This window comes from Anomaloglossus baeobatrachus, chromosome 2, assembly GCF_048569485.1.
Source record: "Anomaloglossus baeobatrachus isolate aAnoBae1 chromosome 2, aAnoBae1.hap1, whole genome shotgun sequence".
NCBI classification, from domain to species: Eukaryota; Metazoa; Chordata; class Amphibia; order Anura; family Aromobatidae; genus Anomaloglossus; species Anomaloglossus baeobatrachus.
In genome coordinates, this window is record NC_134354.1 from 423,380,731 (window position 1) to 423,394,782 (window position 14,052).

The 14,052-nt window shown below is 52.9% G+C and overlaps 1 protein-coding gene across 20 annotated transcripts in view; it reads left to right on the top strand.

Moving 5' to 3' along the window:
* Positions 1-14,052, top strand: part of MACF1 (microtubule actin crosslinking factor 1) — a 519,073-nt gene that overhangs the window by 406,204 nt on the left and 98,817 nt on the right. For all 20 annotated transcript variants that reach the window (XM_075336189.1, XM_075336201.1, XM_075336203.1 and 17 more), the window contains 3 exons: positions 136-237; positions 345-518; positions 1,806-1,961. In XM_075336189.1, the coding sequence (XP_075192304.1) occupies positions 136-237; positions 345-518; positions 1,806-1,961 (432 nt within the window). The remainder of the gene's footprint in view (positions 1-135; positions 238-344; positions 519-1,805; positions 1,962-14,052) is intronic.

Here is a 14,052-nt window from a genome sequence, read left to right on the forward strand (position 1 = left end):
CTTTTGTGTTTTATGTGCACAATTTGATAATAGAAAATTCTGTAAACCCTGAAAAAAAAAATCTCTGTATATATGCCTGTATTATATTGGGTTGCCACCATCGAGTGAGCCTAAGTCATGCCTCTTTTATTTTAGGCCATGTTTGACTGGCTAGATAATGCCGTTATTAAACTGTGTGACATGTCTCCCGTCGGGACAGACACCAATACAGTAAAGGAGCAGCTCAATGAAATGAAGGTAAATGTAACCCCTTTAAAATATACTAATCGTGTCAAAACCACCTGTACAATGTGGTGGAGAGTATTTTGGACATATTCACTAGCTTTCATTTGCTTTCTTACCAGGAGTTCAAGGTGGAGGTTTACCAGCAGCAAATCGAGATGGAGAAATTGAATCATCAAGGGGAGCTGATGTTGAAGAAGGCCATTGATGACACAGATCGAGACATCATTCAGGGACCAATCACTGAACTGAAACATCTGTGGGAGAATCTTGGAGAGAAAATAACACACCGACAGGTATGGAGCATGAAGACAGATTGTCATTGTCTTACTAGATGAAGCCTGGAAATTGGGTTATACGCAGAAATCATACAGTAGGATCACATAGCAAGCCCACCAAGAGTTCTGCCAAGTGTTCTGTGCCTTTATTAAAGGGAATTTGTCACCAGATTTTTCCCTATTAAACTAAAAGAATCCCCTTCTGCAGCTCCTGGGCTGCATACTATGAAGGTGCACCTTGGCCCTGACTCACCCTCCAAACCCCAAAAATAACTTTATAAAACTTGGCCGTTAGGTATGCTAATTACCTTGGTTGGCCAGATGGGCGGGCGCATTTTCTGCTCCCTTCCCCCCTCCTGCCGCTGATCACCGTCCTCCTTCCTTGATTGACGGGATGACGCCCTCTGTCATCCTCATCTTATTTTCAAATCTCGCGCCTATGCAGTTAGGTCGGCTCGCGCTGGCGCTGTTCGTTCTGCCATATTGCGGGTAGAGCAGAAAACATAGCTGCCCTAGCTTGCGCCGATGAGCTAAATGCGCAGGCGCGAGATTATGGGCGGGTACGAGCATGGTGCTGGTGAGGTCGGCGCTGTGCATGAACTCACCAGTGCCATGCTCGTACCCACCCATAATCGTGCGCCTGCGCATTTAGCTCACCGTCGCGAGCTAGGGCAGCTATGTTTTCTGCTGTGGCCGCAATATGGCAGAGCAAACTGCGCCAGCGCGAGCCGACCTAACTGCACAGGCGTGAGATTTGAAAATGCGATGAAAAGGATGACAGAGGGCGTCATCCCGTTAATCAAGGAAGGAGGACGGCGATCAGCGGCAGGAGGGGAATAAAGGAGCAGAGAATGGGCCCGCCCATCTGGCCAACCAAGGTAATTGGCATACCTAAGGGCCAAGTTTTATAAAGTTATTTTTGGGGTTTGGAGGGTGAGTCAGGGCCAAGGTGCACCTTCATAGAATGCAGCCCAGGAGCTGCAGAAGGGGATTCTTTTAGTTTAATAGGTAAAAATCTGGTGATCGGTTCCCTTTAAAGGGGTTTTCCAACTAAATGTATTTATTACCTGCAAATATAGGATAGATGATAAAGGTATGATTGCTGGGGTCCAACTCCTCCACGGAAAAATGTCCTAAGGTCCTTTCTTTTACCATTCGCTTCACCTTATTGATGCCTACAAGTGGCCACTATTACATTGCTATGACAAGCAGTAGACGCTGTTCAATATGGGCCACCCTCCCAACATATGGACGTCATATTATTGCATGGCCTACCACTATGTATTCTGTGTCTCTTTTCTGCAGCACAAATTGGAAGCTGCCCTTTTGGCCCTTGGACAATTCCAACATGCATTAGCAGAAGTGATGTCATGGCTGACGCACACAGAAGAATTGCTGGATGCGCAGAAGCCCATCAGCGGAGATCCTAAGGTTATTGAGGTGGAGCTTGCAAAACATCATGTAAGTGTAGAGGTTGTGAGCAGTGTTGCGTGACTTTGTGGCTGGTGCCATGTAGTGTGTTCACCGTAATTGGGCTTTGTAGATGCCTGCTATTATCACAATTTGATTACTTGTTGCCATCATCTGCAAAAATGTGTTTGCCTGAGTTTTCTCGGGGTATTCCATATAAGTAAATATAAATAATAAATAAATGTTTATTTACATTGTTCATGTGTATGTTTCTTCGGCGCTCCATTGGGAGACCCAGACGATTGGGTGTATAGCTACTGCCTCCGGAGGCCACACAAAGCATTACACTAAAAAGTGTAAGGCCCCTCCCCTTCTGGCTATACACCCCCAGTGGGATCACTGGCTCACCAGTTTTCTGCTTTGTGCGAAGGAGGTCAGACATCCACGCATAGCTCCACTGTTTAGTCAGCAGCAGCTGCTGACTATATCGGATGGAAGAAAAGAGGGCCCATATAGGGCCCCCAGCATGCTCCCTTCTCACCCCGCTGGTGGTTTGTAAGGTTGAGGTACCTATTGCTGGTACGGCGGCTGGAGCCCACATGCTGTTTTCCTTCCACATCCCCCTGAGGGGCTCTGAGGAAGTGGGATCTTACCGGCCCCAAAGCCCTGAGGCCGGGCTCCATCCACAGACCCATTGAACCTGCTGGATACGGAGCTGGGTACCGTTCAGGGACATGGCCCTGCACCATTCAGGTACTCTGTGTCCCCGTACACACAGGCACAGCACACTCCAGACTTGCTGGGTGTGCTAGTGCGCCGGGGACAGTAAAGGGTTACAGTCACTGCAGCCTAGCTGAGTGACTTTATGTATTGGGAACTACCGCGCCGGACGCTCCGGGAGCGGCGGCGCGGCTGGGACTTGTAGTGCGCCGGGGACTTAGCGCCGACCGCGCTTTTACGGCGGCGGCGCTTATAAATCCAGTCCCCGGCTTTTGCGGCCTAGCTCCGCTTCGTTCCCGCCCCCACCCTGTCAATCAGGGTAGGGGAGAGACGCTGTACACTCAGCAGCGCCGAGGGCTGGAGCCTTATTTACATGCTCCAGCCCTCTCACTGGACACTGTGGGACGCCGGTTTCCCGCTCTGACTTGGGGGCACGCCCACGGCCCGCCCCTACCCACACGAGCTGGAGAAGGACGCCGGCAGCCATTCCTGCAGTCCGAGCTGAGAGATCGGACTCTGGGCAACCAGGCACAGGACTAGGGCGACCACACACCCGCTTATAGGCGGGCGGTAAGCGGCACCTGAAGTGCTGACCCCACTAAATACCGCAGTTGTCCATTTGTATTTTATGCTTACACTGCATAGGTCGCTATTTTTGGCTATATGCCCTCTTAGATGGCGACACATCAGCAGCAGGAAAGCAGGGGTGCTAAGGCACAGGCTTTCCATGCTGCTTGTATTGCATGTACTGAAGTGTTCATGTGTATTTATGCTTGTATGCTATACACTGCACTGTACGGTCGCTAGTCTGGGCTATTTTCGCCTAGAATGACTAGACTACAGCAGCAGAAAAGCAAGGGTGCTGAGGCACAGGTTTTTTCTATGCTGCTTGTATTGCAGGGGTTGCAGTGTTCATTTGTACTTATGCTTGTATGCTATACATTGCACTGTATGGTCGCTATTCTGGGCTATATTCCCCTAGATGGCTAGTCTACAGCAGCAGAAAAGCAGGGGTGCCAAGGCACAGGCTTTCTATGCTGCTTGTATTGCATGTGCTGCAGTGTTCATTTGTACTTTATGCTTGTATGCTATACATTGCACTGTACGGTCGCCATTCTTGGCTCTATATCCTAGATGGCTAGCCGGCAGCAGCATATAAGCAACACAGGCTTTCGATGCTGTTTTTGCTGCATGTGATACTGTTCCACGGCACTGAACCCCATTGTGTGCAATGCTCCCCTGTAGCACTTGGTCAGCCGGGGTCTCTACTAGACGTGGCCAAAGGAACCACCTGTCAACCCTGTCCAAGGACAGGGATGGAGTTGCAATGGGATAGAGACTTGCAGTCCGGACAGGCCATGGGCAATCTGGATCATTGCTCCCTGGCCACCCTCATTTGGAATAGAATCGGTGCTCCGGGGGGGGGTCCCAGGAGGCTCTCTGTATGATGAGGCAGACGTAGCTCATCAGGACTTTGATCCTGACACCGCTCTCAATCCGGATACACCGGATGGTGACGCCAAAGGAATGATCCTATAGCGTCCATCAATGGAATGTTGGATCTTTCTCCCTCAGCTCCCCCAGCGGAGGAGTCAGCTTCAGCAGGAGAAGTCCCATTTCAGTAGCTCAAAAGTATATTGAGTATTTTTCTGGCCACGCTGACTTCAGAGAAGCAGTCCAGGAACACCACGCTTACCAGATAAGCGTTTTCTCCAAACGTATTAAGGATACACGTTATCCTTTTCCCCCTGACGTGGTCAAGCGCGGGACCCAGGGTCCAAAGGTGGATTCTCCAATCTCCAGGCTTGCGGCTAGAGCATAGTTGCAGTGGAGATGGGACTTCACTTAAAGCTGCTAGACAGATGGACTCTGGTTGAAATCTGTCTATGAGGCTATCGGCGTGTCGGTTGCTCCGGCATTTACAGCCGTATGGGCACCCTAAGCTTTTCAGCTGTTCTTGCACAGCTGGTCTTGAGCATATGTACATTTGTGCCGCAGGGGCGTCCGTAACCTCGCAATGTCTGCATTGCGACTTACCCTATTAATGCTGTCCTGGAAGGACAGTCGAGGTTTCGGTCCTTCCCAAGCTCGGGCAGGTCCCAATTGTCCTCGTCCAAAAGAGCTGAAAAGCCTCAGAGGGGCTCAGCTTCCGGGGGCTCAATCACGCCCAAGGAAGGCAGCCGGAGGAACCGCTACCAAGGCGGTCTCCTCATGACTCTCAGCTCTCTCATCTCTCCGCATCCGCGGTTGATCGCAGACTCGCTCGCCTTTGGCGACATTTAGCTGCCACAGGTCACAGACCGGTGGGTGAGGGACATTGTGCCCACGTGCACAGGACAGAGTTCTGTTCTCGTCCTCCGACTCGATTCTTCAGAACGTCCCCACCTCCCCACCGAGCCGATGCTCTTCTGCAGGCAGAAGGAGTGGTAATCCCTGTTCCTCTTCAGGAACAAGACACGGTTTTCCTCCAATCTGGTTGTGGTGCCAAAAAAGGACGGCTCTTTCCGTTCCGTTCTGGACCCAAAACTGCTCAACAAGCACGTGGAGGCCAGGCGGTTCCGGATGAAACCCTCCGCTCTGTCATTGCCTCAATGTCTCAAGGAAATTTCCTAGCATCAATAGACATCAAAGATGCTTATCTCCACGTGCCGATTGCTACAGAGCACCAACGTTTTCTACGTTTTGTGATAGGAGACGAACATCTCCAGTTCGTAGCTCTGCCATTTGGTCTGGCGACAGCCCCACGGGTGTTCACCAAGGTCATGGCGGCAGTGGTAGCAGTCTTGCACTCACAGGGACACTCTGTGATCCCTTACTTGGACGATCTACTTGTCAAGGCACCCTCTCAGGAGGCATGCCAACTCAGCCTGAATGTTGCGCTGGAGACTCTCCAGACGTTCGGGTGGATCATCAACTTCTCAAAGTCAAACCTGTCACCGACCCAATCACTAACGTATCTTGGCATGGAGTTTCATACCCTCTCAGCGCTAGTGAAGCTTCCGCTGGACAAGCAGCGGTCACTACAGACCGGGGTGCAGACTCTCCGTCACGGTCAGTCGCACTCCTTAAGACGCCTCATGCACTTCCTCGGGAAGATGGTGGCGGCAATGGAGGCGGTTCCGTTTGCGCAGTTTCATCTGCGTCCTCTTTATTGGGACATTCTCCGCCAATGGGACGGGAATTCAACATCCCTGAACAGGAAAGGTATCCCTTTCACAGACGGCCAAGGACTCTCTGCAATGGTGGCCTCTTCCCACCTCATTATCACAGGGAAGATCCTTCCTACCACCGTCTTGGGCGGTAGTCACGACAGACGCGAGTCTGTCAGGGTGGGGAGCAGTGTTTCTCCACCACAGGGCTCAGGGTACGTGGACTCAGCAGGAGTCCACCCTTCAGATCAATGTTCTGGAAATCAGAGCAGTGTATCTTGCCCTACTAGCCTTCCAACAGTGGCTGGAAGGGAAGCAGATCCGAATTCAATCGGACAACTCCACAGCGGTGGCATACATCAATCACCAAGGTCGGCAAGCCTTCCAGGAAGTCCGGCGGATTATGATGTGGGTGGAAGCCACGGCCTCCACCGTATCCGCAGTTCACATCCCCGGCGTAGAAAACTGGGCAGCAGACTTCCTCAGCCGCCAGGGCATGGACGCAGGGGAATGGTCCCTTCACCCGGACGTGTTTCAGGAAATCTGTAGCCGCTGGGGAAGGCTGGACGTCGACCTAATGGCGTCCAGGCACAACAACAAGGTCCCAACCTTCATAGCACGGTCCCGCGATCACAGAGCTCTGGCGGCAGACGCCTTAGTGCAAGATTGGTCGCAGTTCCGGCTCCCTTATGTGTTTCCACCTCTGGCACTCTTGCCCAGAGTGCTACGCAAGATCAGATCCGACTGCAGCCGCGTTATACTCGTCGCCCCAGACTGGCCAAGGAGGGCGTGGTATCCGGATCTGTGGCATCTCACGGTCGGCCAACCGTGGGCACTACCAGACCGACCAGACTTACTGTCCCAAGGGCCGTTTTTCCATCGGAATTCTGCGGCCCTGAACCTGACTGTGTGGCCATTGAGTCCTGGATCCTAGGGTCTTCAGGATTATCCCAAGGGGTCGTTGCCACCATGAGACAGGCTAGGAAGCCCACGTCCGCTAAGATCTACCACAGAACGTGGAGGATATTCTTATCCTGGTGCTCTGCTCAGGGAGTGTCTCCCTGGCCATTTGCATTGCCTACCTTTCTTTCTTTCCTGCAATCTGGGTTAGAAAAAGGTTTGTCGCTCGGCTCCCTTAAAGGGCAAGTCTCGGCGCTATCCGTTTTTTTTTTTCAGAAGCGTCTAGCACACCTTCCTAAGGTGCGCACGTTCCTGCAGGGGGTTTGTCATATTGTACCCCCGTTCAAGCGGCCGTTAGATCCATGGGATCTGAACAGGGTACTAGTTGCCCTCCAGAAGCCGCCCTTCGAGCCTCTGAGGGAGGTTTCCCTTTCTAGACTATCACAGAAAGTGGCTTTTCTTCAGCGCTCTATTGGGAGACCCAGACGATTGGGGTATAGCTACTGCCCTCTGGAGGCCACACAAAGCACTACATTAAAAGTGCAAGGCCCCTCCCCCTCTGGCTATACCCCCCCGTGGTATCACGGGTTCTCCAGTTTTTAGCTTTGTGTGCGAAGGAGGTCAGACATTCCATGCATAGCTCCACAGATTTTAGTCAGCAGTAGCTGCTGACTATTTCGGATGGAAGAAAAGAGGACACATATAGTGTCCCCAGCATGCTCCCTTCTCACCCCTGGATGGTGTTGTAAGGTTGAGGTACCTATTGCTGGTACAGGGCTGGAGCCTGACATGCTGTTTTCCTTCCACATCCCCTGGTAGGGCTCTGTGGAAGTGGGATCCTGCCGGCCTCTCAGCTCTGATGCCGGGCTCCATCCACAGACCCATTAGAACCTGATGGAGACGGAGCAGGAGTACGATCAGGGACAGGCCCTGCATCATACAGGTACTCTGTGTCCCCGGCAGGCACAGACACACTCCGGGCTGGCTGGGTGTTGTAGTGCGCCGGGGACCGCAACGTTGGAGCCAGTGTCCCTACAGATTACTGGGGGATGTTTTGTGTATGGGAACGCAGCGCCGACCCCCTCTGGACCGGGCGGCGCTGCTGTGACTTGTGGTGCGCCGGGGATCCGCCGTCCGCGCTTTTACGGCGGCGGTGGTTATAAATTTAGTCCCCGGCTTTTTTGGGCCTAGGACGCCGGCAGCTCCGATTCGTTCCCGCCCCCACCCTGTCATTCAGGGTAGGGGAGAGACGCTGTTCGCTAGCAGCGACGAGGGCTGGAGCCTGATTTACATGCTCCAGCCCTCTCACTTGGCACAGAGGGAAGCAGGCTTCCCGCTCTTGGCCAGGAACGCCCAGGGCCCGCCCCCCTTCCTCTCTCGAGACGCCGGCAGCCATTACATGCATGCCTGGCTGGAGGAAGGACGCAAGGCTCTGGGAGACCTGGACTAGGGGCTATCTTGCGACCACACACCCGCTTTTTAAGCGGGCGGTAAGCGATTTTTCTGTGCTGGTCCCTCTAGTGCCTCACTGTGTATCAGTGTACTGGGTACAGATATATAGATATTATATTTCTTGCACTGTGAGGTGCGCTTCTGGCTGCATATCCCAGATCGCTCTGTGGAAGCAGCAACATGTCATCCTCAAAACGCAAGGCGGCCAAGGCAAAAAGGGCTGTGTATACTGCGTGTGCTGCATGTGGGGCTAATCTACCAGCAGGCTCCGATGACCCCCATTGTGTGCAATGCTCCGACCCGGTGCTGCTTCGCCAGCCGGAGTCAGGAGAGGTAGCGACCCAGGCTGAGACGCTTGTAAGTTCTGCCCCGGTGACAGGGACAGACTTTGCAGTTTTTGCTGATAATATGTCTGTGTCTATGGCAAAAATCCTTGAAACCTTGCAATCTATGCATGGGGCTCAGTCTCTGGGCACGGCGAGGCCTCTGTCCTCAGGTCCCCCTTACTTGGAATGTATCCAGCCCACAGGGGGGTCCCCGGCTTCACAGGCCGAGGATTATGACTCAGATGATGGCCCCAGCCACCCTAAGCGAGCTCGCTGGGAAAGACCCTCGACGTCTTCACACTGCTCAGGGTCTCAGCGCAATCAGTCTCCCTGTGATGTGTCTGATGACAGTGATCAGGAATCCACTCCTGGAACCCCTCTCAACCTGGATACCCCGGATGGGGATGCCATGGTAAACGACCTTATCTCAGCCATCAATAGGCTGTTGGATATTTCTCCCCCAGCCCCTTCAGCAGAAGAGGCGGCTGCGGAGCAGGAGAAGTTCCGTTTCCTTTATCCCAAGCGTAAATTGAGTGCCTTGTTAGATCACTCTGATTTCAGAGAATCAATCCAGAAGCACGACGCTCACCCAGAAAGGCGTTTCTCTAAACGATCTAAAGATACGCGTTTCCCTTTCCCCCCTGAGGTGGTCAAGCGCTGGACACAGTGTCCAAAGGTAGACCCCCCGATTTCCAAACTTGCAGCTAGATCCATAGTTGCAGTGGAGGATGGCGCTTCACTTAAAGATGCCAATGACAGACAGATGGACCTTTGGTTAAAATCTGTCTATGAAGCTATCGGCGCGTCGTTTGCTCCGGCATTCGCAGCCGTATGGGCACTCCAGGCTATTTCAGCTGGCTTAGCAAAAGTGGATGCTATCATGCATCCAGCAGTGCCGCAAGTGGCGCACCTTACCACGCAGATGTCGGCGTTTGCGTCTTACGCTATCAATGCGGTCCTAGAATCTACCAGTCGCACCTCAATGGCGTCCGCCAATTCGGTGGTTTTGCGCAGAGCCTTGTGGTTAAAGGACTGGAAAGCAGATGCTGGTTCCAAAAAATGTTTAACCAGTTTGCCTTTGTCTAGAGATAGACTGTTTGGCGAGCCATTGGCTGACATCATTAAGCAGTCCAAGGGTAAAGACTCCTCTTTACCACAACCCAGAACATCCAAACCTCAGCAGAAAAAGTGGCAGCAGAGGTTTCAGTCCTTTCGAGGTTCGGGCAAGACACCATTTACCTCGTCCAAAGGGACTCAGAGGACGCAAAGAAACTCAGATTCGTGGCGGACTCACACACGCCCCAAGAAAGCAAATGGAGGTACCGCTTCCAAAGCGGCTACCTCATGACTTCCAGCCCCCCCCCTCCGCATCGCCGGTCGGGGGCAGGCTCTCCCGCTTTTCCGGCATTTGGATGTCACAGGTCAAAGACCGGTGGGTGACGGACATTTTGTCTCGCGGGTACAGAATCGAGTTCAATTCTCGTCCTCCAGCTCGGTTCTTCAGAACCTCCCCACATCCAGACCGAGCAGATGCTCTGCTGCAGGCGGTGGATTCCCTAAAAGCGGAAGGAGTGGTGATCCCAGTCCCTCCGCAGGAACAAGGGCAAGGGTTTTACTCCAATCTCTTTGTGGTTCCAAAAAAGGACGGCTCGTTCCGTCCTGTTCTGGACCTAAAACGGCTCAACAAACATGTGCACGCCAGGAGGTTCCGGATGGAAACCCTCCGCTCTGTCATTGCCTCAATGTCCAGAGGAGACTTCCTTGCCTCAATAGACATCAAAGATGCTTATCTCCACGTGCCAATTGCTACAGAACATCAACGTTTTCTACGTTTTGTGATAGGAGACGACCATTTTCAGTTCGTAGCTCTTCCATTTGGTCTGGCGACAGCCCCACGGGTCTTCACCAAGGTCATGGCGGCGGTGGTAGCAGTCTTGCACTCTCAGGGACACTCGGTGATCCCTTACCTAGACGACTTATTGGTCAAAGCTCCCTCTCAGGAGGCATGTCAGCACAGCCTGAATGCTACGCTGGAGACTCTACAGTCTTTCGGATGGATCATCAACTTTCCAAAGTCGATCCTATCACCGACTCAGTCACTAACGTATCTTGGCATGGAGTTTCATACTCTAGCAGCGATAGTGAAGCTGCCGCTGAACAAGCAGCGGTCACTACAGACAGGGGTGCAATCTCTCCTGCAGGGCCAGTTGCATCCCTTGCGGCGTCTCATGCATTTCCTAGGGAAGATGGTGGCAGCCATGGAAGCAGTTCCCTTTGCGCAGTTTCATCTGCGCCCACTTCAATGGGACATTCTCCGCCAATGGGACGGGAAGTCAACGTCCCTGGACAGGAAAGTCTCGCTTTCCCAGACGGCCAAGGACTCTCTACAATGGTGGCTCCTTCCCACCTCATTATCTCAGGGAAGATCCTTTCTGCCCCCATCCTGGGCAGTAGTTACGACAGATGCGAGTCTGTCGGGGTGGGGAGCAGTGTTTCTCCACCACAGGGCTCAGGGGACGTGGACTCCGCAGGAGTCCACCCTTCAGATCAATGTTCTGGAAATCAGAGCAGTGTATCTTGCCCTACAAGCCTTCCAGCAGTGGCTGGAAGGAAAGCAGATCCGAATCCAATCGGACGACTCCACAGCGGTGGCATACATCAACCACCAAGGAGGGACGCGCAGTCGGCAAGCCTTCCAAGAAGTCCGGCGCATTCTAATGTGGGTGGAGGACAGAGCATCCACCATATCCGCGGTTCACATCCCAGGCGTAGAAAACTGGGAAGCAGACTTCCTCAGTCGCCAGGGCATGGACGCAGGGGAATGGTCCCTTCACCCGGACGTGTTTCAGGAAATCTGTCGCCGCTGGGGAGTGCCGGACGTCGACCTAATGGCATCCCGGCACAACAACAAGGTCCCGGCATTCATGGCGAGGTCGCGCGATCAAAGAGCTCTGGCGGCAGACGCCTTGGTTCAAGATTGGTCGCAGTTTCAGCTCCCTTACGTGTTTCCGCCTCTGGCGCTCTTGCCCAGAGTGCTACGCAAGATCAGATCCGAGTGCAGCCGCATCATACTCGTCGCTCCAAACTGGCCGAGGAGGTCGTGGTATCCGGATCTGTGGCATCTCACGATCGGTCGACCGTGGTCACTGCCAGACCGACCAGACTTACTGTCCCAAGGGCCGTTTTTCCATCAGAATTCTGCGGCCCTGAACCTGACTGTGTGGCCATTGAGTCATGGATCCTAGCATCTGCAGGATTATCTCAAGGAGTGGTTGCCACAATGAGACAAGCTAGAAAGTCGAATTCTGCTAAGATCTACCACAGGACGTGGAAGATTTTCTTATCCTGGTGCTCTACTCAGGGAGTGTCTCCCTGGCCATTTGCATTACCCAAGTTTCTTTCCTTCCTGCAATCGGGGTTAGAAAAGGGCTTGTCGCTCAGCTCCCTTAAAGGGCAAGTTTCGGCACTATCCGTGTTTTTTCAGAAGCGTCTAGCACGTCTTCCTAAGGTGCGCACGTTCCTGCAGGGGGTCTGTCATATTGTGCCCCCGTACAAGCGACCGTTAGATCCATGGGATCTGAACAGGGTACTAGTTGCTCTCCAGAAGCCGCCCTTCGAGCCTCTGAAGGAAGTTTCCTTTTCTCGGCTGTCGCAGAAAGTGGCGTTTCTTGTTGCGATCACATCGCTTCGGCGAGTGTCTGAGCTGGCAGCTCTGTCATCCAAGGCTCCCTTCCTGGTGTTCCACCAGGACAAGGTTGTGCTGCGCCCTATTCCGGAGTTTCTTCCTAAGGTCGTATCCTCTTTTCATCTTAATCAGGATATCTCCTTGCCTTCGTTTTGTCCTCATCCGGTTCACCGGTATGAAAAGGACTTACGTTTGCTAGATCTGGTGAGGGCACTCAGAATCTACATTTCCCGCACGGCGCCCATACGCCGTGCCGATGCACTTTTTGTCCTTGTCGCTGGTCCGCGCAAGGGGTTGCAGGCTTCTAAAGCCACCCTGGCTCGATGGATCAAAGAACCAATTCTAGAGGCCTACCGTTCTGCGGGGCTTCCGGTTCCTTCAGGGCTAAAAGCCCACTCAACCAGAGCCGTGGGTGCGTCCTGGGCATTACGTCACCAGGCTTCGGCTCAACAGGTGTGCCAGGCAGCTACCTGGTCCAGTCTGCACACTTTCACCAAGCATTATCAGGTGCATACCTATGCTTCGGCGGATGCCAGCTTAGGTAGAAGAGTCCTGCAGGCGGCAGTGACTTCCCCGTAGGGGAGGGCTGTTTTGCAGCTCTAACATGAGGTATTTATTTACCCACCCAGGGACAGCTTTTGGACGTCCCAATCGTCTGGGTCTCCCAATAGAGCGCTGAAGAAGAAGGGAATTTTGTTACTTACCGTAAATTCCTTTTCTTCTAGCTCTTATTGGGAGACCCAGCACCCGCCCTGTTGTCCTTCGGGATGTTTTTTTGTTGTTTGCGGGTACACATGTTGTTCATGTTGAACGGTTTTTCAGTTCTCCGATGTTATTCGGAGTTAATTTGTTTAAACCAGTTAATGGCTTCCTCCTTCTTGCTTTGGCACTAAAACTGGAGAACCCGTGATACCACGGGGGGGTATAGCCAGAGGGGGAGGGGCCTTGCACTTTTAATGTAGTGCTTTGTGTGGCCTCCAGAGGGCAGTAGCTATACCCCAATCGTCTGGGTCTCCCAATAAGAGCTAGAAGAAAAGGAATTTACGGTAAGTAACAAAATTCCCTTCTTCTGGTAGCGATCACATCTCTTCGGAGAGTGTCTGAGCTAGCAGCGCTGTCTTCCAAGGCTCCCTTCCTGGTCTTCCACCAGGACAAGGTAGTGCTGCGCCCCATTCAGGAGTTTCTCCCGAAGGTGGTATCCTCTTTTCATCTTAATCAGGATATCTCTTTGCCTTCGTTTTGTCCTCATGCAGTTCATCGGTATGAGAAGGATTTACATTTGTTAGATCTGGTGAGAGCACTCAGAATCTACATTTCCCTCACGGCGCCCCTGCGCCGTTCGGATGCACTCTTTGTCCTTGTCGCTGGTAAGCGCAAAGGGTCGCAGGCTTCTATGGCCACCCTGGCTCGATGGATCAAAGAACCAATTCTTGAAGCCTACCGTTCTGCTGGGCTTCCGGTTCCATCAGGGCTGAAGGCCCATTCTACCAGAGCCGTGGGTGCGTCCTGGGCATTGCGACACCAGGCTACGGCTCAACAGGTGTGCCAGACAGCTACCTGGTCGAGTCTGCACACTTTCACCAAACATTATCAGGTGCATACCTATGCTTCGGCGGACGCCAGCCTAGGTAGAAGAGTCCTGCAGGCGGCAGTTGCCTCCCCGTAGGGGAGGGCTGTCTTCGCAGCTCTAACATGAGGTATTTCTTTACCCACCCAGGGACAGCTTTTGGACGTCCCAATCGTCTGGGTCTCCCAATGGAGCGCCGAAGAAGAAGGGAATTTTGTTACTTACCGTAAATTCCTTTTCTTCTAGCTCCTATTGGGAGACCCAGCACCCGCCCTGTTGTCCTTCGGGATTTTTGGGTTTTTTCGGGTACACATGTTGTTCATGTTGAACGGTTTTTCAGTTC